This window comes from Diabrotica undecimpunctata, chromosome 2, assembly GCF_040954645.1.
Source record: "Diabrotica undecimpunctata isolate CICGRU chromosome 2, icDiaUnde3, whole genome shotgun sequence".
Lineage (NCBI taxonomy): Eukaryota > Metazoa > Arthropoda > Insecta > Coleoptera > Chrysomelidae > Diabrotica > Diabrotica undecimpunctata.
Window position 1 is genome coordinate 44,155,858 of NC_092804.1, and position 27,498 is coordinate 44,183,355.

The following is a 27,498-nucleotide window of genomic DNA, read 5'->3' on the forward strand; positions in this document are numbered from 1 at the left end:
TATTTTTTAAAATGGCCTAAAATTCTTTTATTCCTAATCAAGAAGCGACTACAGTAGCAGAAGCATTTATAACACATCGTATCAAGACATGGCGTTCCTTACGAGTAACATTTTGAGCAAGGAAGAAATTTTGAATTAGAATTGTGGCAAGAATTAATGAAAATCTCGGGTATTAAGAAATCTCGGACTACGTCTCTTTATCCACAATTAGATGGAATGGGAGAAAGACATTATTGAACTGTTTGTCAATACCTTTGAATATTTGTCGCTGATAATCAAAAATATTGGGATACTGTAACTTCTCTATTCCTGTTAGCCTATAGAAGTTCCGAACATGAATCAACTGGTTATTTCATTAATGATAATGGAGATTGATAAAAAAAGAATTAATAAAGGAGTCATTTCAAAGGAGAATTTTCGAGATGTCATCGAATAATCCTGAAATTTCTAATGAAGTCTGAAACCTCAGAAAATATGTATAAACAAATTTTGTTTACAGTTTATAATAGTAGTAGTATTTTGCGTTTTTAAATTTATAGTTGTCGGTCTGTTAAAGTATTGTAAACAAGTTAGGGTTGAATAAAGTTATTTTAAAACAGTATAACAGTATATTTACTTATCTTTTCTATGGATTATTCATTTTTAAGTTACGTTTCACCTTAGCATTTGATATCACTCCCTGATAACATAATCAAAACGGATTAATTTAAACTTAATGTACATAAAGTAACGCTAATACTGTATATTAATATTTTGATTTAAAATTATTATTATATAGCCCAATGGAAATGAAATAAAAAATATAATACTTACAATCCTCCCTACTTGATTATTGTGTAGATTAATCTTAGACTGCATATCTTCAGCCTTTTCTCTCGAATCCAGAAACATTTTAGAGAACTTAAGACCGTATCGTAAGTTATGTGAACAACCTCCCCATTTCCACTTAGATTTTACCATTTCTCTAGGTTTCCTGATTTTGTAAATCTTCGAATCACAGCCGCAGTTCATTAGAACTCCAGAACTACACCCTCTCGCTATGGAGATAGCCACGCTCGCTGAGGTTATTGCGTGTGCAAAAGCTGCTTCTTTGTAACCTGTAAATATAAAAGCTATTTAAAAATTGTTAAAAATGTATCTTTCAATCAAAAGTATAAAAGTTGAGACCAAACATAAAGAAATTGATGTTGGTATTGTAACGTTATAAACGCCATGTTTGTTATTTTAAACGTCGCATATATTTTATTTCAATTTCGTTCGATTTTATTCATCTATTAACTTTATCTTTTATTTTAATAATTTTATATTAAAAATAATTGGCGTTCAACTCTTCGATCAACTAAATATCCTATTTAATCTTTATTTTACATTTTCAATGTTCATTTATTTGTTATATTTTCTACATTTGAATCCAGTCTGTTCCATGTCGTAGACATAGAACATATAAATTTCTATGCCCCACTTTCGTCGACAAAGTATATCTGTCAGTTGGCAACTCTTGACTTCTGTCATGTCATTTCAACTCAAGAGAAATTGTTGTTCATCTATAAAAAGATACGTTTCAGTTCTAAATTCATTTATATCTTTACATATTTCTTGGAATAAGTTTTAATATTTAACCAATATCCAGTTTCTTTTTATAATTTCACATTCGACTTTTTATACATAGGTATTATCTAACCTCCAACCTACGTCTTTCTTTTCAAGCCATGTCCAGTTAAAATCTTTAATATAATTTGACTAATTTATTTTAATAATAATTACACAGGAAACGATGAAAAATCTTTCTTGATAAAATTACCTCTATCTTATGTATTTTAGTGTGCCGAGACCCACCATTCTTTCACAATTTAATATTTAAAATTGCATAAAAACTGCCCAAATAAATTTTGTTACATATGTGGTGATTTTGTTAATAAAAAACATCAGAGAAACTATTACTATGTAAAATGGTGTATTTTGCATATTTTGGTGTGAAATATTTCTGGTGATCAAGAAAAAGGTTGTGCTCCTCCCAATGTATTGTATGTTTACATTGAGGATTTAAAGAAGTGGCCGAAAAAAGACAAAAGCTTTCAGATTTGCAGTGTCTATAGTATGGAGAGATCAAAAAATCATTTAAATAATAGTTATTTTGTACTGTCGATGTTTCTTGATATAACTCCTAACCTAACCTAACCTCTCGTCTGCTATCCGTCCGGTAGAGCATGGACCTAAACTGCCAGTCCGTGGTGAAATAGAATCTGATGAAAATGGCCCAGGAAGTGATATGAATTACAGTGTCCTCCAGAAAATTTGCAACTAGAGTTGTTTACACAAGATAAGTTATATGTTAGATGACTTAGTAAGAGATTCTGGTGCAACAAAGGAAAAATCCGAATTGCTTGGCTTAAGATTAAAAGAAAACAATTTGTTGTCGCCTGGTACATCTATTTACAAGTACAAGTACAGAGATTAACAGTTTGCTCAGTTTTTTTAGACAGGAAGAGGATTGGGTCTACTGTCATGATATTGTTTGTCTAATGAATGAGTTTGCTATTGAGTATAATAAGAATGATTGCAGGCTTTTTATAGACTCTTCAAAAACGAGTTTAAAAGCTGTACTCTTACACTTATGTTTCACTTCCTATTGCTTGTTCAGTCCATATGAAAGAGACATATGAAAATTCTGAGACAATTCTACAGAAAATCAGCTATTAAGCTTACAACTGGATGATCTGTGGAGATTAAGTTGTTTGAATGCTACTTGGTTAACAAAAACTGATTAACAAAGTTTCCATGTTTTATTTCTGAATGGGACAGTAGAGCAAGAGATAAATACTGGTTCACAAAACAATGACCCATAAGAAATATTTTAACACCTGGCGAGAAGAACATTTTGTACAAAACTTTAGTAGATCCAAAAGTTAGGGTTAATGAAACAGTTTGTCAAGGCCCAGCCTAAAGATGGAGAATGTTTCAAGTACTCGAGTGAAAACTTTCCCCATCTATGAGAAACCAAATTGAAAGAAGGTGTTTTTGTTGGACCAGATATTCGTAAAATGATGTTCGACTCCACCCTTAAAACCAAGCTGACTACTAAGGAAAAACGAGTTTGGATTGCATTAAAAAAAAGCTGTAACCAAGTTTTTAGGTAATGTGGAAGACCCTAACTACGATCTTATAGTAGCTTATTTATTAGATAAGTTTCAAGGTTTGGGATGTCTAATGAGCCTCAAAATCCACTTTTTGCATGAGCATCTTAACTTTTTTCCTGAAAATCTGGGTAATGTCAGTGAAGAACAAGGAGAACAATTCCACCAGGATATCAAGGTAATGGAGAAACGATACCAGGGACGTTGGAACACCAATATGATGGGTGATTACTGTTAATCACTGCATCGGAAACAACAGAGTGACTCGCATAGGACATAAAGCTGCTTGAGAAGTGCTATAGAAAAAAGAGAAAGAAAATACAAAAGCATTGAGTCCTGAAATGATTGTACAGATCTATACTATTACATGATAAAAATTAGATAAAAATAATATTCTATTAATGTATTTCTGTATTTTGTCTTTTTCAAAATACTGTGGGTGATACGTAAAATCTAATCTTAGATTTTTTTTAGCGCCAAAAAATACATAGGATTCACATAAATTTGTAAGAAAAGTTTTATAAATCTTTTTTTTTGTTGGCCTGTGTTATATTCATTTTATTCTTGCCAATTGCTTATTTTCCATTTAATATAGGAATTATTTTCAATCTTCATATATGGCAACGAAATATTTTAAAATTGATGGAGTCGCTAACTCAAGATTTATCATTTTAGTTTTTTTTTGGCCTAAAATCAATTTTTCTTGTCCCCCCTTGTTGGGTGGAACTTCCTAAAGTCTTGTGGTGCACCACACATGCGATAATAACTGCAGCTATTCCTCAGCGAGTTATCCTGTAAAACCTTTCTTTGTTTTTGATTTACCATTAAAATTTTAATTTTATTTTTTTTTATGTACAATAAAGATACGGATTTAAGTAATAAATCCATAAACTAATTTTCGAAACTAAATTCAGATTTGCAAGTCAAAACAGACATTGATAAAGATTTAGTTAGAGACATGGGGAATCTAAAATTGCATTCCACAACATATCTCCCCAACTAAGCAAAAATCCTTAGCGAATTGGTTTCTCGTACTTCGAAAATTAGTTTACGGATTTATTTATCAGATGTCGCTATTGCGTCCAGATCGAAGCCATTTTTGTGTTGCTTCTACTATGACAGGAAAGATTGTTTTCACGTTCAGAGCGTTTGTGAATAACCGCTCCGAAGATCTTTTTTAGGGTGAAATACGTATAAGCGGATACACAGACGCACTATACCTGAAATCAAATCTTAATTTTGATTAAGTATAACTTTAGTTTGTTTGCCACAGCCGAACTAATTTTTTAGATTTACTTCAAGGCCTAATAATTAGCTCCCAAAGAAAGTTGTGAGTTTTATTGTTCTGCATTAGTTCCCAACTTTAGGAGATAGTTATATTGTTACACATTGGTACCCACCGTTTCTGATGGGTCGTTCGAAGGATACAGTACGTTTTTAAAATATAGATCTATATTGAGGCATAAGGTATTATACATAAAATCAAAGTTAAAATAATGGACTAGTGAATGGCACAATATAAACTAAAAATAAAGAAAAGAAATGAGCAGTTGCGATACGTTAGGGAGATGTGAAACATCATAGAAACTATTTTGTGTAAAAAATATGTTAATTACAGAAAATAAAATCATCATTATCATGATTCCCTTTATTTCAAATCGTTAAATTCTTATTTACAAGATACTTATGTTCCCACCTGGTCTATGATAGCTAAAAAACCCGTTGTATTTCAAGTAATATGTCCTTTTAGGCTATTTGCAACAGCGTAATATCTTGCGCATAAAATATACGATAAAACCCGACCAATAAAAATAAAACGTGGGATAAGGCAAGGAGATACATTGTCGATACAAAAGAGTAACAATAGACGTCGAAAAGCTTAACCATCTACGTTTACTTCTTACCAGATAATTTAGGAGAAGCAACAGATATGTTTAATGAATTGGACTTTGCATGCTCAAAGGCGAACTTGACCAAAACTAGGTTTATGACAAATATGGTCCTCGATAATCATTTAACTAGTTAAGACAAAGTGGTAGAACTGGTGGAAAAATATACGTATTTGGGTCATGAAATAAGAATCAGCAAGGGTATCCAAACATGCAAAATCCAAAGACGAATTATTTTAGCGTGGGCAGCCTTTGGAAAACTGCGAGAGACACTTACGGACATCATACAAATTTAGTTTCAAAAGAAAAGTATTTGACCAATGCATATTACCGGTCATGACCTATGGGGCGGAAATTATGACTTTAACCAAGACTACGGCTTCGAAATTGACAGTGGCACAGAGACGGATGGAACGGTCTGGGAGTGACTTTGCGGGACCAAATAAGAAACGAAGATCTGCGAAGAAAGACGAGTAGGTATTGCTGATGTTGTAGAACGCATAGCGAAACTAAAATGAACTGGGTAGGCCATATAGCGAGAATGCACGACTTACGATGGACAATTAAAATTACAAATTGGAGGCCAAGAGCAGACAAACGTAGTAGGGGAAGACCACCTACACGTTGGGCTGACGACATCAGGCGTATCACCAAAAATTGGCAACAAGGGCACAAAATCATAAAGAATGGAGGAGTTTAAGGGAGGCCTATGTCCAGCAGTGGACGGTATAAATGAAGGCTGGATGATGATGATGATGATGAACATGTTGCTCATGGAAATTAGATGTTTACGCAGAAAACGCAAGAGATTAACAAAGGATATAGAAAATTCTGTGCGTAACATTATATGTGATAATTCAGTTACATCTTATTCATTGCCTCTACAACTTCTTTTGAAAAAATTAACTCTTCTGCGAAAATTCGAAAATAAAAGGACGAACTATCAATTGCTTTTATAAATCATAAGAATCGTGACACGTACTTTACTTTGTTCGGGTTTCCATTAGACGGTGGCCTATGATTGTTTTTTATGATTGACATTAGTGCTTTTAATGTGTATATAGTGTGGTTATCTTTTAATTATCAATGTAACAATAACTTCAAAAAAGAAGAAATTTTATTATTCAACTTGGAAATATTTGACCTTGGAAAGGAAGGTTGGTTATAAAGATAAAAATTAAATCACTGCTTTAACAAGCACTCCAACATCACTGCTATCTGAAACATCTGAGCCACCAAAAAGTTATTGTTAGAAATAAATATATTTTAAAACACCGATGTAGAAATGCGAAGATTTCTTGGTTGACGAAACCAAAATTCAGATTTTCGCTTTAATCTCTGCCTTCTATAAATAACAAGGCAAAACAGACGATAAAAAAAGATGTGAGAAAGAGATAGGGAATCTAAAATTTGCATTCGACAACATATTTCCTCATCAAATATATTTTATTTTATATCAAATGCTTTATATGAATTTATTTGACAAAAAATTAGTTTATTTCTTTCTTCATGCAAGTCACTGGTCCTATAGACCCAAATGGTAAGAAACGTATGGTATTTTTTTCGGTAGACGGAAGGTGAATCTCATCTAGATCCACTTGCGAAGCTTACACACAAATAACATTCAACACTTCTGTATCAAGTACGAAATTACGTAGAAATAGATATGGCAACATTAACAATAAAATATTTAATTCTTTTAAATATTTTAAAGGAAAAAATACATATTGATTTAATTTAAAAATTTCTGAAATATTTTAAGCTGTAAAACTGATAAAATGAATACTAAAGATACGCTGCAGACCTACGAAATCAATGGTACCTGTAGTTGTAATCATCAAATTAGCTTATAGAATAGTATAGTCTGATTGCTAATAAATGTATTATTTGCTGTAGGTTTTAATTATTTCAAAACCTATGGCTACGCCTCATGCATGACTTCGCTCAAGTAAGTCGAAAAAATAAAGCCCTAGTTTGAATTTTAAATATCTTATGGCGACGAGGAAACCCTGCACATTGGCCATAGCCTAAAGGCCGAAGCCAGTGTCAGTGTCTAAATGTAAGAAGGCATATCTTTCGATTCTTGTGCATAGATTTACGAGGATGAGTACTTCCCGATGCGAATGTCGCATAATAAACAAGCAGTAGCCAATACCCTATATAGTACTTGTCCTCAAAATTTTTATCTCTCCTCCATACCTTGTTTGTAGCTGCCTCACTCGAGTCACCTTTAGATTTATTGTTAATGTATGATTTACAGAAGCGTAGGTTCTGCAAAATTGTAAGGTGCAATAAATATAACTTCGGAAAATTATAATATTTTTTTTATTACTAATTCGCTTACTCGAATTGTATGGTTCGACAACGTTTTGCCATAAAACTACTAATTAAAAATATGAACAAAAGAACGTCATAGTTATTTTTTTTGCATCACAATTCTTATTTTTAGTATTATAAAATTTATATAAAAACGTTATCCAGAAATTTTTATTACAAAAATATTGTCACTCTATCTTTTGCGCGGTCGTCCGATACTTCTTCTGTAAATTGGTGACTTATCTCTTACTATTTTGACTACACGGGTCTCCTCCATTCTGCTTATGTGGTTATTCCATTATTTTGTGTCCATTCACTTATACATGTTACATTTTCTTCTAATGTCTTCACTTCTCTTTCGATCTCTCAGCGTATTTCCTGTAATTCTTCTCAGTACCCTCACTCTGCCGTTTCCAGTGTTGGGTTTTGGGTGTTAATATGTCTGTTTCGCCATATCGTGTTATTAAGGCATCCTGCTGGCATAGCTAGATAGTGTAATTCCCAGGTATTTTATTTCCATTACTTGTTCAATGCCATCAATTTCTACATCTACATCTGGTAGGTTCTTTGCTGACTATTATTGTTTTAGTTTTCTGAGGTGAGATTGTCATATTAAATTCTTTTGCTCTTATATTAAATCTGTGGAACAGTCTTTACAGACTATCTTCATCTTGGGCTATCAATATTGCGTCGTCTGCGTAACAGAGTATTTTGGTTTCTTTGTTTCCCATTCTGTATCCTCTTCCGTTCTTAACGGTTTTGATGATTTCATCCATGATCAAATTTAAGAGCATGGGGCTCAATGAATCCGATTGTCTTATTCCGCTGCCTATTTCTATAGGTTCTGTAAGTTGTCCATCTATTCTGACTTCCATTTTGTTGTTTTGGTAGATGTTTTTGATAGTTTTTATAATATTTAGGAGAACTTCTCTATTATACAGAAGATGGATTACATCTTTGAGTCTTACTCTGTTAAACGCTTTCTTTAAGTCAATCACAGAAATGCTAGTCTATTATACTCTCTCTCTCTCTCTCTCTCTCTCGTGATTTCTCAGTAATTTGCTTTATAACGAATATTGCATATGTACACGATTTTCCACTACGAAAAGCCAGTTGTTCATTTGCTAAACTTATCCTCTGATTTATTAGTACTTATAAAATTTTCGTTGTAAGTTTTATCGTAGTATTTAACAAGTTTATGCCTCTGTAGTTTTCTGGCTGTTATCTCCTTTATTGAATAGTAGAATTAGTTCGCTCGTTCTCGATTCTTTCAGTATTTTATTGTATTTTATATAATTTTATTAATGAATGTTGTTAATTGTTCTGTCATTGCTGCTTTACAATATTTCAGTAACTCGTTTGGTATCCCGTCTTTACCTGCTGCTTTTCTGTTCTTTAGGTTTTCAAGTATTTTCCGAACTCCCTGTACATCTATATTAAGTTCTTCATTTGTCTTAAATATGACAATTATATTTTTGTCTTATATGTACTACTGCTAAAAAAACGTCTTGACCGATTTAGAATTGCTATTTGAGTAAGTACTACCTACAACAACAACTGCAGTCAAATATCCAAAACATATTTCCTCTTTTTCTTTACGTGACTAATTCTCCTATAACGTTAATAGAACGTCGAAAACTATTTGCTTGGTCTTTACTTTATTTCTGCTCGGAATAGTAATCTTACAACAGTATGTACCATAAGATTTATTTCATATAGAAAAAGTCCCTTGACGAAAAAGAAGAAGTAATAAAAATCTGGAATACGAGATGTCATCGAAAAATCTCAAAATGTCCAATTAAGTCTGGAACGTGAAAAAATGTATATAAACATAGAAAGTTGAGAATTTTAAAGAACAGTAATTTGATTTTTTGAATAGTTGACATTGAGTAAAAGTTATCAAGTATAATATAAATATCAATAAAGTAATTATGAAGAAGTGTACCATTGGTGACAGCGGTAAGATTAAAGAAATATTTAGTATTAAGTAATTTTTAGTAGTTAATTTGAGATGTGGGTTTTTTGAAGGATGCTGAAGATCTCTTGGACAGAGCACGTGACCAACAACGAGGTGCTAAGAAGAATGGGTACTGAGAGAGAACTCCTAAATATTGTAGAAAATAAAAAAACGAGTTATCTAGGACATATTTACAGAGGAGAAAAATACAACTTCTTACGACTTATAATGGAAGGGAAAGTGGAAGGAAGAAGAGGTCCAGGAAGAAGAAAATGCTCCTGGTTGAAGAATGTAAGAGACTGGACAGGCATGGACACACATTTGATACTAAGAATAGCTCAAGATAGAGAGCAATTTGCTGTAGTTATAGCCAACCTTCAGTAATGGAGAAAGCACCTTAAGAAGTGGTTAATAAAAAATCTACTGAATTTAATAAAGAAATCTCCCCCCCGTTTTTAAAAATAAATAAAGAGGAATAAAAACGTAGCAATAAGAGAAAGAGGAAAAGGAGAGAAGCATAGAGAGGTGAAGAAGAAAGTTAGATAAGAAGAGAAAGGGCTGAAGGATAAGCAGAAACAAGAAAAGGAAGAAGAGAAGTAGAGGCGTAGATAACTTAAGGTAGAAATCATAAATAGTTTATCTCAAATTCATAAAAATTTTCAATTAGAGGTAAGTCAAATTACTAGTGAACTAGAAAAATTAGAAGGACAACAGAACGATACAAAAACCGATTTAAGGAAATAAAATATCATCAAAACGATTCAAAAACTAATTTAGAAAGACAAATAGCTGAGTTATAAATAAAAATGTGAATCCAACCTTCTTTATCTAATATTGTCTCAGTAACTAATGTCGAATCTGAACAAGCAGCATCATCATCTTACGTAGTTGAACCAGGCGCAATTAAAGCTAGCAAAATTTTAAAGCCACCCACATTCGATAGTCAAACAGTATGGAAAAGTTTTGGGCATCGTTTTGAATTCTAAGCTGCAGTTAGAGCAAATGGCTTGACTTAGAAAGAAATGACAGCTTTTTTAGCCGGTCTCTTTTCTTCGCCGATTATAAAGAACTGCAAATTTACTAGGTCATCACACTGACACAAAAAAATGTGCTCTGCTGTTTCTTCCTCTAGATGACAGAATCTGCATAGATCATCATCTGCCAATTATATCAGCTTCAACTGCCGATTCAGCTTACAGTGGTCTGTTAACAGACCTACTAATGCTTAGGCTCTTTTCCTGTCTTTGCTTATTAGGTCTGCTGTAACTTTTGGCGAATATTCTATAATAAACTGTTTCGCAGAGATTTGTGTGCTACCCAATTTCTTGTAGCTGTTCTGGTTACTGCCTTTTCACCACAGAAGGGTTCCGGTCCAATGAATGCCATTATTGAGCGTTGTTTGGCCATTTTATTTATTTTTTTATTGCTCTTATGCCCCTCGTGCCTTGGTACTCAGGCTACCGTAACCTTGCTGCGGTCTTCTAGTTTATTTAGGGCTTTCACACAATCTCATACTAGCTTAGAATTGACCTCTACAGAATTGAGTGCCTTAAGCGCTGTATGACTATTTTTAAGGATGTCAATTAAACGGTGCGTTCTTGTCTGCCTTTCTATTTCTTTCACGCTATTATGAATTGCCTTTATTTCCGCCTGAAAAAATTGTCACATCCTTACGATAGACTTACCGGGAAATGTATTCCTTGCTTTGTATCTACTATACGGGCTCTTGCAGCCTCAGATATTTTTGAGCCATCAGTGGACCAGGTAGCTTCTGCTTGTCTAAGTACATCTTCCTTTCAGTCTTCCCTGCCTGGTATATTCATTTTGAATTTATAGTCCCATCGTAGCTGTAGCGTCGATGGATTGCCCCATTACGATATCTACTTTTAGCCCCTCGATTAGCTTTCTATTGTCAGCACTATGCGCCTGGCTTATATGTTGCTGACTAAGTATTAATCTGTGCATCACAGATCTGGCTTCACATAAGCCTAAGCATAAGCCAACTTTCAAAACGTTATTCCCACAAAACTTTCCACGTAAATGGACACAACTTGACTGAACTGTAATGGTTAAAAGTGCAAAATTGGAATATTTGAAAATGTAACATAAAAACACTTTTAGTTAGTCATAATTAGTAAGTTAGAATTAAAGAAATTGTTTTTAATATTAAACATTACCATAAAATATTAAACATATAACACGATTCCGCAATCCATCTAAAGCTCATCCGTTTTTACAACAGTCAAGTTGGTCAGATAAATGATGAAATGTTAATAAATAGGAATATTCGATTAAATTAAAAACTTAGTGAGCAACCTATGGCTAGTAATCGTTTTAATAAATAGTTAATGATTTTTAAAAAAATTTCAAATCAAGCAGTACTTATTCCGATTCTGCAATCTATTGAATTTAAAAGTCTTGTTCTGATTCAATGCAGCTTACAAGAAATCTTATTAACATACGGTGATGTTTGAGATTCTTCAATGAATATTATCAGCATCAGTAAGATTTATTAAAATACGCAACAATGTGACCGTTTCCTTCTTTTGTCTTGACTTTTGTACAGAGTAGCTAATGGAATATATTGCTTATGTTTAGCTGTTTATTTAAAAATTATATTTCTCATTAAGGAAAATAGTTGAATTTAACTGTGTCTAATAAACATGGTAAATGTAGTAGATGAATTTTTATATCCCGACTAAACAGACACCAATGTCCAATATACACTTAAATAAACGCATACAGTAGGCAAAGATAAAATCTGGTAACTTACTGTTAACTAAAATATGGCTGGGATTTTTTTTACAAAAACTAGATGTTTTAAACTCTTACTATTTCATAAATATAAGGTTGAATGCTCGAATAAATGAACTTTGATCAGATAAAAGGCATATATCGAGCACAGTTTAATTAAATCTTGCCCAAGTACTTTCGATCCCTAGATCATCTTCAGGGGCATCTGAAATAAGCCAAGAAACGTTTTTTTTTTTTAAAACCAAAGAAATTGATTAACTTCGATAAAAACTCGAAGTTTTATGGTTGAAAAAAGGTTTTTTATATGATTAACGTTTATAGACTTACTTCGTCAATTGTGGCCTATCCGGCAAGAACAAGATGTCATAGACATATAATTGTACATTACACTACACTACAAATAGACAAACAAACACTTTAAAATAATTTAAGGAGGGCTACATTGCTTGAAGAAGTCGGAGACAGAATGGCTCCTGATCTAACGGAAATGTTGGGGTGACATGTGACAAATGACAACTTGGATGAGCAGTCACAATCATAGATATGTGATCTGCACCTTTTACAATTCTATGAAACTAAGTATTGACCAAAAGTCCAACTGACACTACTATAGGAGGTCACTGATGAAATATAAAATTATATAGAATATTTTTAAGTAGATTGAATAATCCAGATCTCACACTCAAACATGTCTGTAATAATTAAGGTGTTAGTTTGAGAGCAACTGAAATAGACGAAAAGTAAGAATGCAAGAAGCGGACTAAACAATATGTTAAACAGTGGGTGGTTGACTACAATAAAATGGTCTACCAAGCACTATCTGTAATATAGAAAGGAAGAGATCTGACTATGTAATTAAAATACTAATAATTGAAAATCAAAATGGAAAGCAAAATATATAAATGGGGTGTAATCCAAGTAGTTCAGTTGAACCCACAGTCAATGGTATAACTATAAAATTACTATGGATGTGCTCAGTGCAGGAAGTCTAAACAGTCGAGCTGGGTCCCCCACGAGGTGAAGCTGTAATAAAGTTTTTAAAAATAGGTTTAAATTTAGTACAATTTAAATTAATTTGAGTATTAAGACAGTGAGAGTTTTCATTCGTTTCCCTTGTAATCTCCAAATCTTCCAATAAATCCAACTCCATATAGTTTTTCTTTCTACTAATGTCATGTAAGATAGATGAACCAGTGTTGATATTAAAATTGTGTTTACTGGATAATAAGTGTTGACCAAAACTTGAAGAGTTTGGTCTTTTCAAATGTTCTGAAACTCTAGTGGATAACTTTCTAATGGTTCTACCTACATAAGAGGCATCACAATCATCACATTTTAATTTGTAAATACCACTTTTGTCAAGTGTGTTCATCCTATCTTTGGTGTTGATTAAGAAGGAACCTAAGGTGTTGTGTGACTTGAAGGAAATTTTGATGTTATCGATTGTAGAAGTAAAAAGTTTAGATATTTTATTGGAAATGCTGCTAATGTAGGTGAAGGAGAAATATCTGGTGTTATTTGAAGCAGTAGGTTGAAGAAAACATTGTGATGAATATGCAAGCTTTTCTGCAATTTTTAGTTTAGCTCTATTTAGAAGCTTATAGATAATGTTAGGATCATAACCATTATTGAAAGCAATTTGTTTAAGAGTGTTAAGTTCTGAATTAAAATTATCATTAGAAAGTGGAAATTTGAGTAACCTATGAATGTAACTGTTGAAAGCAGCCATTTTATGTTGGGTTGGATGATTAGATGTATCATGTATAACATGATCTGTTTGGGTAGGTTTTCTGTAAATATTGTACTCTAAAGAATCTTTATTACGGGAAATAGTCATATCCAAGAAGTTCAACTTTTTATCAGATTCTGGTTCCAGAGTAAAAGAGATGTTGGGATGGAGGTTATTAAGATCATCCAGAATCTGTAAAGCATCATCTTGGGTTCCCTGTATGAGAGCTATACAATCATCAACATACCTTGACCAAAAAACTATTTTGTTGTTGTTGTTAACAAACTTCTGTTCTAAGCTGTCTAAGAAAATGTCAGCCAGAAAAGGTGATAGTGGAGATCCCATTGATAAACCTGTTGGTTGTTTGTATATTTTTTGAAATATACAAACAACCAACAGGTTTAGCAATGGGATCTCCACTATCACCTTTTCTGGCTGACATTTTCTTAGACAGCTTAGAACAGAAGTTTGTTAACAACAACAACAAAATAGTTTTTTGGTCAAGGTATGTTGATGATTGTATAGCTCTCATACAGGGAACCCAAGATGATGCTTTACAGATTCTGGATGATCTTAATAACCTCCATCCCAACATCTCTTTTACTCTGGAACCAGAATCTGATAAAAAGTTGAACTTCTTGGATATGACTATTTCCCGTAATAAAGATTCTTTAGAGTACAATATTTACAGAAAACCTACCCAAACAGATCATGTTATACATGATACATCTAATCATCCAACCCAACATAAAATGGCTGCTTTCAACAGTTACATTCATAGGTTACTCAAATTTCCACTTTCTAATGATAATTTTAATTCAGAACTTAACACTCTTAAACAAATTGCTTTCAATAATGGTTATGATCCTAACATTATCTATAAGCTTCTAAATAGAGCTAAACTAAAAATTGCAGAAAAGCTTGCATATTCATCACAATGTTTTCTTCAACCTACTGCTTCAAATAACACCAGATATTTCTCCTTCACCTACATTAGCAGCATTTCCAATAAAATATCTAAACTTTTTACTTCTACAATCGATAACATCAAAATTTCCTTCAAGTCACACAACACCTTAGGTTCCTTCTTAATCAACACCAAAGATAGGATGAACACACTTGACAAAAGTGGTATTTACAAATTAAAATGTGATGATTGTGATGCCTCTTATGTAGGTAGAACCATTAGAAAGTTATCCACTAGAGTTTCAGAACATTTGAAAAGACCAAACTCTTCAAGTTTTGGTCAACACTTATTATCCAGTAAACACAATTTTAATATCAACACTGGTTCATCTATCTTACATGACATTAGTAGAAAGAAAAACTATATGGAGTTGGATTTATTGGAAGATTTGGAGATTACAAGGGAAACGAATGAAAACTCTCACTGTCTTAATACTCAAATTAATTTAAATTGTACTAAATTTAAACCTATTTTTAAAAACTTTATTACAGCTTCACCTCGTGGGGGACCCAGCTCGACTGTTTAGACTTCCTGCACTGAGCACATCCATAGTAATTTTATAGTTATACCATTGACTGTGGGTTCAACTGAACTACTTGGATTACACCCCATTTATATATTTTGCTTTCCATTTTGATTTTCAATTATTAGTATTTTAATTACATAGTCAGATCTCTTCCTTTCTATATTACAGATAGTGCTTGGTAGACCATTTTATTGTAGTCAACCACCCACTGTTTAACATATTGTTTAGTCCGCTTCTTGCATTCTTACTTTTCGTCTATTTCAGTTGCTCTCAAACTAACACCTTAATTATTACAGACATGTTTGAGTGTGAGATCTGGATTATTCAATCTACTTAAAAATATTCTATATAATTTTATATTTCATCAGTGACCTCCTATAGTAGTGTCAGTTGGACTTTTGGTCAATACTTAGTTTCATAGAATTGTAAAAGGTGCAGATCACATATCTATGATTGTGACTGCTCATCCAAGTTGTCATTTGTCACATGTCACCCCAACATTTCCGTTAGATCAGGAGCCATTCTGTCTCCGACTTCTTCAAGCAATGTAGCCCTCCTTAAATTATTTTAAAGTGTTTGTTTGTCTATTTGTAGTGTAGTGTAATGTACAATTATATGTCTATGACATCTTGTTCTTGCCGGATAGGCCACAATTGACGAAGTAAGTCTATAAACGTTAATCATATAAAAAACCTTTTTTCAACCATAAAACTTCGAGTTTTTATCGAAGTTAATCAATTTCTTTGGTTTTAAAAAAAAAAAAACGTTTCTTGGCTTATTTCAGATGCCCCTGAAGATGATCTAGGGATCGAAAGTACTTGGGCAAGATTTAATTAAACTGTGCTCGATATATGCCTTTTATCTGATCAAAGTTCTTACTATTTCGATACAACCTTTTTTTAGTCTTTATAGAAAGTGAACTGTAATCTTCAACAGATAACTCAGTCAAGGACGCCGCCTAACTGATCTTAGTGCAGGATTCGTTCTTCATAGTCCCGGCGATAGTTCCACAGGTACTTTAAAACGCCCTATCGTGGCCGAGTTTACGCCGAATGCCTACCTGCTAAACCAGATCCTCCTTTGGGATCCGGAAGCGGACTGGCCGCTGTAAGGACGAGCATCAGCTTTCAAAACACTAGACTACACTATAATGCACAGCCTAAGTTTGGCGTGATTGGTCACAGCATAAGAGCTGTGGATTGGTCAGCATCTTCATCGGATTTTGAATTTTTCAGGTTATGTATCTCTCTGTTTGGCGCTTAAACATCTGTGATTAGGCGGTTTTATACCAATTTGCCAATAAGCAACCACACAGAACATTTCAATTTAAATTTTTCTCATTTATTTTTAAAAATCTGTTAAATTGTTTTAAAAATCTGTTCGTTAGAACACCATATTTAATTACCTAAGACTTTGTTTTAGCAAGCAATTATGGATTCTGTCTATCCATCTACTTCAACAAGCTGTGAAATTAACTCAGGAGCCTGCCATCTTTGCAGCAAAATATTTAAAAATGTGGAATTACGAAATCGTCATATCAAAGGAATACATAACATAGATATGTCGATTAAGAAAATTAATCACATTATTTGTCCCTTATGTGAACAAGAAACTAATTTCAAAAGCCATGAGAACTTACGAAAACATCTTAAAGGGAACCACCAGGTGAGTATTGAATTAATAACTTTTGAATTTTCTAGTTTACAAGAATATGAGACATGGAAAGACATGCAGAAATTTGAGACAAGTTATACAATGAATAGAATTGTTAATAGAAATGAACAGAAGACATTATACTATGAGTGTAACAGAAGTAACATTAAAGGTAGGTACAATACTTTGTTACTTGTAATATTTAAAACTTATACTAATCTATATTTAGGATATAAGCCCAACTATAAAATTAGAACAGAGAAATCTGGTGGATCAATTAAAATTAAAGGAGTATGTCCCTCCAGGCTGATTTGCAAACTGAGAGATCAAGGACAAGTTTCAGTCAGTTATTGGAAAACACATGCTGGACATAAAGAGGAATTAAGAACCATGCATCTGGCAAAAGCAGAAGAAAAAATGATTGTAGAGAAGTTAATATCTGGGGTGCCATCCAGCAGAATTTTAGAAGATTCAAGAAAATTGGAAACACCAAAACTAGAAAGACTTGCCCTATTAACAAGTAAAGATCTCTCAAATTTGTCCAGGAAGTATAATACATATAAGAAACGAGATCAAAATGATATAGTAGCAACGGCTTTAAAGGTTCAGGAATGGAATGCTAACAACAAGAATTATGCTTTCTTATTCAAGAAGGAAGGTAAAGACCTATCATTTTTTTATGCCTACTACAATTATAATTAATCCTATTCCAATTTGACTTGTGTGAATTGTTATCACTTGACTCATGTAACAAACCTTACTCTTAGCAGAATCAACAATATACATTTTTAAATAATATATCTCGTAAGATTGTAGTCATTGGTTTTTTACATTAAAACTAATTTTGTAATGGAGGTGCTGATTTATTGGGCAAACTTACTAGTTTTTTATTTTACTAGACAACCATTTTTGGGTCTTAGTCTGTTAAAGAATACTTCTCCATTCTGATCTATTTCACACTTTGCTCTTCCAGTTTTTGATAAATATGATATGTTAAATAAGAAGTCAACACAACAAAAAAAATAGGACTAATGATTACCTGTTAAAAAATACAATAAAATTTCAGTCTCTTACCATTAATTTATTATCTTTAATTATCTCTAAACTATAAATTTTTTATTTTTATTAGGAGAACAACATGATGTACTTAAAAAAGAAGATTTTGCCTTAGGATTCATGAACTCTGTAATGGAAGATAAATTAAGAGAATTCCATAGCATAATTTGTATGGATGGTACACATGGCACGAACAAGAGGGGAATGGATTTAACAGTGGTGCTTATTAAAGATGACAGGAATACAGGATTTCCAGTTGCATTCTTACTGTCAAACCGATTGGACCAAGTAGTTCAAGAAGTTTTTTTAGGTATATATTATATGAGTAGTGACAATTTATGACTGGTAAGTAAAAATAATTTTTAAAAACTTTTAGGTGCTCTCAAGAATAGAATGCAAACTGGAATTCATGCAGAACATTTTATGAGTGATGACGATAAAAAATATTATAATGCATGGGTGAAGATTATGGGCAACCAACCAAAGAGGCTTTTATGTACATGGCACGTTGTGAAAAATTGGAACATTCAAGGGAAGAAGAAAATAAAAGATCCAATTTTGAAGAAACAGATGAAAACTGAGATGAAAAGAATTATTAATGAAACGGATGAAGATAGATTTATGGAGTTATGCAATAGATATATAATCAAATTACAAGAGGCAAATGAGATAGATTTTTTTAATTATCTGGCACGGTAAATAAGTATATGAAATCATACATTTTAAGTCATCCTTAAGTCTATTTTTTTTTTGTAGGAATTACTTTCAGAATGAAGAGAGAATCAAAATGTGGGCTCATTGTTACAGAAAAAATTCAGGAATCAATACAAACATGGCGATAGAATCTTTCAACAACCTATTGAAGACCAACCACCTTAGGAGAAGTGCTGGGGTAACAATTGAAAAGTTATTGGACACAATAGATGATCTAGTTGACATTAAAATGTGGAAGAGGATTATAGACATCGAAAGACCAAATGCGAACAATTATCAAGATAGGGTTATAGCAAAAGCACACAAAATGGCAGAAACAATGAAAAACAAAGTGGAGGTTAAGAAAAATGAGAAGGTATATGGTCAATTTCAGGTAAAGTCATTTAGAGATCCTAATAAATTATATAATGTAAATATAAGGCAAGTATGTGAAAATGAATGTAAGACATTGTATTGTAGAGTATGTAAAATTTGTATTCATCGCTATCAGTGTGAGTGTGCTGAATATGTGGTGAGGAATATCTTGTGTAAGCATGTGCACTTGGTAAGAATGCACGAGGAGCGCGAGGAACTAACTCTGTTTTAGATGATGCTGCAAGGTGTTTGGCAGTAACTTCAATTATCAAATCAAGGCATCAGGAGGAAATTATTGAGTTTGTCAGAGGGAAGGTAGAACAGACAAATGTCATCCAGGAAAAAACCAAACGAAGTCTTCAAATAGAAAACTTGGTAAATTTAGTAAAAACCATGGAAGACTTAGATGATGAAAGTTTTGCAAGATTACATGACAAAATTGTGAGGGACATTCAAGGAACAAAGCGCAAAGTGAAGAAAGAATTTCAGGAAACCCCTAAGGATATTACAAAGAAGCGAAAAATGGAAAAGCAGGAATATTTTCCTTCCAATAAAAAAAGAAACTGATTAAAAATTAAATTTGAACCATTCTTGTAGCTCACTTTATAGGCTTATTTACCTATTGCAAATTGCCTTTTGCATTAATTATTCTTAGATGTCATAACTAACGACCTTCTTTTACAGATTCTTAGTTCTAAGACTAATTAACACTTTATTTTCAGATTCTTAGTATTAAGATATCTAACCCCTTTCTTTGCAGATTCTTAGTTATAATACTAATCAACTTTTATTGCAGATTCTTACTTGTAATAAACATTTTATTGTATTTTAATAAAGGTATTTTTCCCGCTAGCTAGGGTTCATATATAACCTTTATGTCCACGGACCGTGATCCCTATATGCTCCGGTCCAACATAGCTATGGATAGTGTGACTGGACCACCTTCCCTCATTCCCGAGGGTCAAATCCAGCGACAATTAGTAATATATGTAGTAAAATTTCATAAAATATATGTATAAATGCTTAGTTTAGGCCTGAATTTTAAAGCTGTGTTAAGTAATGATGTTATATTTGTATGCTTTTATATTAGAATTGCATTTTTAAATCGGGATGTACTGGGCCCTAGGCGAGGTTTAGAGGGGTTTTCCTTCGCCATTGCATCAATAACGGCCCCCCCCCTCCTTTGATTTCCCAGATTTTTAATAAAGAATAAAGACATTTTAAACATAGCTGTTTAGTGTTTTATTTGGTTTGCAATAGTTATTTCCAGTAAACCTCTGCTTCATTTTGTTAACAATGACAATTTTTCATAGTACTCGATTCACAATATATATCTTTTTATTATCCTACATTTGTGGTGAAATCTAATATAATTCAGTGTTCTAAAAAAATGAAAATGGATAAATGTCAATTTGGATTTATGCAAGGAGGCAGGTCTACATCAGCAATTTTTATTATAAAACAGCTAATTTAACAATTTAGAGTGAAAGAGATAGACTTGCGAATAGTATTATTAATCTTGAGAAAGCACATGATGAAGTTATCAGAAACCTACTGTGGCAGAGATTTAGTAGGAAAGGAGTGCCAGCTGAATGTGTGAGTGGAGTATGAGCAAGTAACAACTATAATAGTGTTAGAACTACTATATATAGTTAGAATAACTATTATAGTGTTAGAACTATACAATTGTATGTGAAACTGGCCAATTTTGTGTGAAAATAGGGCTTCATCCGGGTTTCGCCCATATTTATTCTCATTTGTGCTGGATTAGATAACAACTGAACCTGCTTGGTATAGAGTAGCGGAGACAAGTCCTTAATGAAAAATGATTAAAATTAAGTTGGATACAAACAAAATATTTAGAATATTCTTTTAAATATGATATTTCAATTCCAGATAGAGTAGTTGGCTTGAATAGACAAGAACTCACAAAAGATGATAATTTTCGGCTTTTAGGATCGGTATTACCGTTTTATTTATCATACTTCAATTAAAGATAAAGGAAAGAGGCAAATTGAATGATGTGTGATAAAAAAGGTACGAAGAAAACTAAAAGGTAATTGTATAGGACTGCTTTTAGACCAGCTATGATGTATGGTACTGAATGTAGGGCAGTAAAAAAGGGGATGAACAGAAATTGCATGTTTTTGAAAAACCATAATCTCAGAGAAAAAGCGGAGAGGTACTTAGTCCCTGGAAGAGAACAGAAAAGTTTACAGGAAAATAATTAGAGAAGCCGATCCCACATAGAGAAAGCTAACGAGAATAATAATGTTAATGAATGTTCTAGAAATAAAAATAATAAGAAGAACCTCTAAATCTTAATAAAAAAATTACCTAATCAAAAAAAATTAAAACAATATCTATATATCTAATAAAAAAGCATCACTAGCATATCAAAATAAAAAAACACAAGTCAGAAATTAATTTTTCCTACATAATCTCAAAAGAAAAAATAATTACATTTCTAATAAAACTATAATAGCCAGCTTAATCCTAAAATGTGAATATCATCCGCTTTGTACCAATACCACAGTAGATTGCTACTCTGCTAATAAATTTTTTAGCGATATACTGTGTCACAATACCTCAATTGTCATTTTAAAAAACATGAAACCCGCCAATTTTTAAATTGGGACCCACCCACCAACCAATCACGCCAAACCTAGGCTGTGCATTATAGTGTAGTCTCAAAACACTACCTCTATTATCCACAAACTGTAAACAAGGAGGCTTCCTGTATATTTTTTCTGTTTTCAATTTCTTCGGTCCAAAAAACTGGCTTTGGGAAGAGCGCGGTAGACCCTCATCGCTCCTAGTATGGCTCCCAGCCGGAATTTTCTCCTTCTCCCATAGTATGACTCACACAGCCTACCTCATACAATATAAATCAGTGTTTGCCTCTTATCAAGACGTATTCATTTAACTTACAGCGTCATTCCCACTTACCTTTGCCACTGGTCCAGTTGTCTTTCTTCCTCTTCTTTCTTATTGATCATTGCATGGATATAGTTGTGTACACTAGTCCAACCTGCTTTAATTTTAATTATTTTCTCAATCATTTCTTTTACTGTAACAAAATGTAACAACTGTCTCTACTTTCATTCTGTTCCTTTTTACTATCCATATGTTGCACTCTAACATGTATGTTTAAAAAGTATCCGAGTGTCCGCAGTATAGGTATTTATCCGTGTCAGCCTTTTCGAACCTAGAAAGGTATGTCTTAAAACACCAGTGTCTTGTGAGCACCTGTGTTACGAAATAATTCAGTCGCCTGTGACCAAAGTCCTCCCAATCTCTTATGTTTAGGATCAACATCTGTGTCCACTGTGCCACATCCTCCGTGTTGCTCCATTTTTTTGCCATCTTTCAATTGACCTTTCGCTTTCCTTCATTCTCTCAGCTAGAGTAAGGTCTTGGTCTCTTCTCTCATAAAGCTCTTCTTATAGCTCATACAACGGGTAAAAGGCACATGGGGCCATAATTTTCCTCAGCTTTGGGGAGAAGTACCAATCTCGATATCCTCCAAGGCTTAGTAAAGGTCTGTGCTTCCAGCAGTGCATTCATGTGTTCCTGAAGCCACGCAGGCTAAGTCCATCCTAGCCCTTTACTGCTTATGGTATCTGAATCCAATACGTCGGACCTGCGCATCTTAAGTAAGCTCAATGCCTAGACAAGTTCATCCAGGCTAAAGGGTATGGCCCGCTCAGCTCCCTCGTTCCTCCTATTCCATGCTATCTGCCGACCTAAAAGAGCTCCTGTGTTACCTTGAGCTTCTTATCCATAGGAATTTCGTCCGGAGGGTACGCATGGAACTTCTTCATGGTGATCCTGTATTTTTGACTCCAGATGTCCTCATACAACTTTTTACACAGCTCTTTAAAGTGCCTTCTTATTTCTGTACGAATTTCCCTCTTCTATGCGCGGTACTCTTCCTCGATCCTCTCGATGATATCAGGGTAATAACTGCTATGCCTCTTGCTCCCGTTAACCTAGTTCTCATTACTATACTTTAATTTTTCAGTGCCTTGATGTCCGCATTCTACCAGTATGGCAACTTGTTGACATTTCGGCGACCTATTCTACTTCCTTCCATCGCTTCTTTAATGACTCTCTTTAGGTTTTCCACCTGGGTTTTACCGGTCCTTACGTATGGAGCAGAAATACTAGCTCTGACAAAAGGAAAAATAAATAGGAGTTTAAAATGGAGATATATTACCAAACCTAGAAATAAGAAGAAGAGGAGTCACGGATGCAGTTGAAAAAATAGCTATGGCTAAATGGGCTTGGTTCGAACATGTTGCCAGATTAACGGATGATATATGGACCAGAAAGATTGTGAAATGGTGACCAAGACAAAAAGTATATCGAAACAGATGACCACCAACGACTAGATGGCAGGATAATATAAAGCGAATCATCACAAATTTGATGCAAGAAGCTCAAGATAGAAATAGGTGAAAAATTTACGTGAGGCTTACGTTCACCCGTGGACACATATAAGCTAGTTGGTGACATTCAGTTTAATTCCTACTTCGTGCCTAGCCAACAGAATGTGCAGCTCCTTTAGACTAAGACTATTTGCCGTTAATATAGTGTTATCAAATTGATGAAAAGGTTGCAAATGTGAGTCCATAATACTGGTATATTAGAAATGAGTTTAGATTCACAATATTAAGTAATTTTTATTTTTAATTGATGGTAAATTTTGTACTACAGGTTTTTTTGTGGCTTTAGCACTTAGCTATTTAGCGACATACTTGTTGAGAAATAAATAAATGAAAAATTATGAATATTAATATTATAATATAATTAATAGGTTAGTACTAAAATGGGCTACCGATTTCAAGGCTTACAATATAACGTATGGTCGTAAAGTTTTGGGAAAAATTTCAAAAGCATATAACTCTGACCACAATAATCTTATATTTTTATTAAATTATTCAACAATTTAACTTAACTATCCTTATTATAAATCAAAATTCAAATGACAGACAAGGGACCATTATTTTCGATTTGCCTAATAATTCCCCTGACACGTTGCATCATCCTTTGGACGACCTCGGCGTCAATTTCTCTAATTTTTGTATATATGCGGCGTCTTAACTGTTCCTGATTTTGTGCTTCCCATCCTTTATTATAGACTTTTCGACTTGATATTGCCCAGAACTCTTCAATTGAACGAGCCTGAGGTAGGTTGGGGGGATTGTCTGCTTTCGGTACAAAGGTAATGTTGTTAGTTTCGTGCCAATCCCTTGTGATCCTCGCGCAATGACATGAAGCAAGATCTGGCCAAAAGACTATTTGATCATTTGTATGATGTGTGTTCACAAACTGAAGCAATTTAGAGATACATCTTTGAATATAAATATTTGCGTTTAAGGCTTCGCCTCGAACACCAATGTAGGGCTGTGAGATAAAGCCAGCCCCAGAAATTGCACACCATACCAAAATTTTGTCCTCAAATTTTTTCTTACTTTTGAATTTTATTTCATCAGGTACATTTTCGTAATCGTTCGTGTAAAACCCATCGTTGCCCTTCATCTCAGAGTTGGACAAAGTAAAATATTTTTCATCGTCCATCACGATCAACTTAATGACGAAATGCACTCGCCTTAATGCGCAGCAACATCTCGGAATTCTCTCTAATTGATCCTAGGTGTATTTTGGAGATTTCCTTCTTTTCCGGTAGATAATATTGCTACTCGATAGGGTCCTGTATACTGTAGTCTTTCCAACATGAAATCTTCTGTCCAGTTTTCGCTATGAGACCCCAATTTTGTTCTTAGCTGCTTCAATCAGTCTTGCCTCTCTTATATGGTTCAAAATCCGCGGTCGGCCACTTTTACGCAAGTTAACACATGGTATCCCTTCTTCACATTCTCTGATTGCGCGATAAATTGTCGATTTGCTTATGTTTTGATCTCGATAAATATTAACAATATCTCGTTTCGACATTCGCCCAACCATATTATAAACACCTCGACGAATATCAATTTTATAAGACATTTTGCAGAGCACAAACCAAACTATTCTGCTTTGTTTATTAAATATCAATAACTGATGACATTTCAATTCCATGGCCTTCTTTGTTAAATGCATTTTGCTTCTCAATCAGACCCGGTGAAATGTTTCCCAAATTTTTAGGACCATACGTTATGTCCCATCATCAGGCCCTAGTACGTTAGTCTTTATTTAATAAAAAATACAAAATATTATATCCATGAAAGCTCTATTAACTAAGATAATCTTTCAACCACCATCCCCCTCAAGGAATCCATTCACTCAAACCTAGAAATGTTTATATCTTCTATTGCATGTATATATTATGTTTTATATGTAATGAGATGTTTTTCTTCACTTGTTTACTTTTTTACTTTTAGGGACATCACATACATGGAAACACAAACACAATTTATTAAAATTAAAATAGCATGTTTACTCTAGATGTTGTCTTGTCATTTTTTTTTACTAAACAAATACTAACGTACTAAGGTCTGATGATGGGGCATATATTGTAAGTTTTGAAACCGGTAGCCCAAAATTTACCATCAATAAAAAATAAAAACTACTTAAGATTGTCAGTTGTGATTCATTTCCCGTATACTAGTGTTATCAAACTGTTAATTTTAAATACCCTTAATAGTTTATTGTCATTTTCTAGTGCTTTTCTAAATACATCCTCAACATCAATTACAAATAGTAGAGGAATATAAATAATATAAATACAATATATATGCTTCTTATTCGTTAATTATATATTTAGAAAATTTTTCTGATGGTAAAATAGCTTTTGGTTCATCAGCCTACGGTCTGGATTATCGTTAACCCAGATTGATTAGACCGATTTTTCGAGACTATATCTTAGTAAATTCTCAGCTAAAATTCCTACAACTGCATACGATGCACAGATAAATTTCTTCGTCTTGCGGACATAGCCAGGTGCCCTCGCGTATGATTGTTTGAAATGGGTGTCTTGGTGGTCACCCTATAAAAGACCAGAAAAATGGCAATGGAATAAGTAACGTCCTGTCGATAATACCATTCTGGGCATTATTAGACAATCAGTGCCGGTGGTCGAGTATACAACTCTCGGGCATTAGACACATTACGAAAGACGGGAGTCGGTAACTGAACAAGAAGAAACCGATTCAAATTATATTGTTGGCCTTAAGAGTATTCTATATTCTTTTACCTAACAGTTCCACCAATGTTATTCTGTATATTTGTTAAAAAAATTATATATCAATATATACAGAATATGTATTTATTTAATGTGAAAAAAAGTTATCGAGTGTTTGCAAATACTTGATTTAGAAACTAGACTCAATTTTCGGTGCTACTAAAAAATAGCCATTAATAATATTACTAAATGATTGGGTTATATTACATATATACATTAGATACACTGCTATAGTATATAAAAACAAGAGTATTCAAACCACTATTTAAAATAAAATTTGATGTATAACTTGTGACATAAATGGTGTTAAAAATATAAATTATTTTTATTACAAACCAGTCGGCTTAAACGAAAAAAGGCCTAACCTTGCATGGCAAGCTGCCTCAAATTTTATTATTCTTACCTTTAGAGAGGGACAATAGAAGTGAGGGACAATAAATACTTAAAATACATTTAAAATCGCGTCTGAATCCAACTGTTATGTTAGCCGCCATCTTGAACTTAAAAATGAAAAAGGAGAACCGTTTTTACTCAATATCTCCGCAATTTCAACTTTACAACAAAAATCCTTGGGACTGAAATTGTTGAACATGCGATTTCCTACTATTTGTTATTAACAAATATTTTCGTAGGGTCGATACTTTTCGAGTTAAGGGAGAAAATAGTGGAAGAGGAGGGGAAGCATAATTATCGAATTATCTCGTTTATTATTAAGTTTAACGACATGAATGTATCTAAACAAAAATAAATAAAATTATATTTTATACAATTTTGATCTCTTTTTTGCTTATATCAATATTTGAGGTCGTACGTATGGGGTAAAGGTGCGAGCGTAAGACCTTACGCGGGTGGTTATTTAGAAATTGGGTTTGTTTAATAGATTGGCCATTTTCAACTTTCCGACAAAATGGTACGGACTTAAATTGTTGTAATTGCAATATCCTACAATTTCTTTTTTTGAAAAAATTTTTCTTTCTGTCGATATTTTCCGAGTTATAGGGGAAAACAGTGGAAGGGGAAGGGAAGCATAATTATTGAATTACTTCGTTTATTATTAACTTTAAGACATGTATGTACATAAACAAAAATGGAGAGAGTTATATTTTATACAATTTTGATTTCATCCATTTTTTTGATGAAATCAATATTTTAGGTCATACGTATGCCGTAAAGGCGCGAGGGTATGAGGGATTGCAGGGATTGGATTTATAGGAATTGCTTTTATTCAATATCTTGGCCAATTTCATCTTTTCGACAAAATCGTAA

At 33.2% G+C, this 27,498-nt stretch overlaps 2 protein-coding genes across 3 annotated transcripts in view; one reads left to right on the forward strand and one right to left on the reverse strand.

Annotated features, from left to right (window-relative positions):
* Wnt10 (Wnt oncogene analog 10) overlaps nt 1-27,498 on the reverse strand; it is a 155,185-nt gene that overhangs the window by 20,633 nt on the left and 107,054 nt on the right. The window contains exon 3 of the mRNA XM_072522791.1: nt 814-1,097. Coding sequence (XP_072378892.1) covers nt 814-1,097 — 284 coding nt within the window. The remainder of the gene's footprint in view (nt 1-813; nt 1,098-27,498) is intronic.
* LOC140434486 (uncharacterized) lies at nt 16,447-19,296 on the forward strand. 2 transcript variants are annotated; one of them, XM_072522790.1, is made up of 5 exons: nt 16,447-17,097; nt 17,155-17,583; nt 18,055-18,291; nt 18,358-18,676; nt 18,738-19,296. In XM_072522790.1, the coding sequence occupies exons 1-5, from the start codon at nt 16,704-16,706 to the stop codon at nt 19,279-19,281; spliced, it is 1,923 nt and encodes a 640-aa protein (XP_072378891.1). In that variant the 5' UTR covers nt 16,447-16,703; the 3' UTR covers nt 19,282-19,296. The 2 variants fall into 2 exon arrangements, with proteins under 2 accessions (XP_072378891.1, XP_072378887.1); XM_072522786.1 differs by having other exon boundaries at nt 16,447-17,583.

What these genes read in the sequence shown, in the direction of transcription:
- LOC140434486 (XM_072522786.1), top strand. Translation starts at nt 16,704, where the DNA reads ATGGATTCTGTCTATCCATCTACTTCAACAAGCTGTGAAATTAACTCA. An exon ending in TTTCTTATTCAAGAAGGAAG is followed by an intron (nt 17,584 to 18,054) that starts GTAAAGACCTAT and finishes TATTTTTATTAG; the next exon opens with GAGAACAACATGATGTACTT. An exon ending in AGTTCAAGAAGTTTTTTTAG is followed by an intron (nt 18,292 to 18,357) that starts GTATATATTATA and finishes AAAAACTTTTAG; the next exon opens with GTGCTCTCAAGAATAGAATG.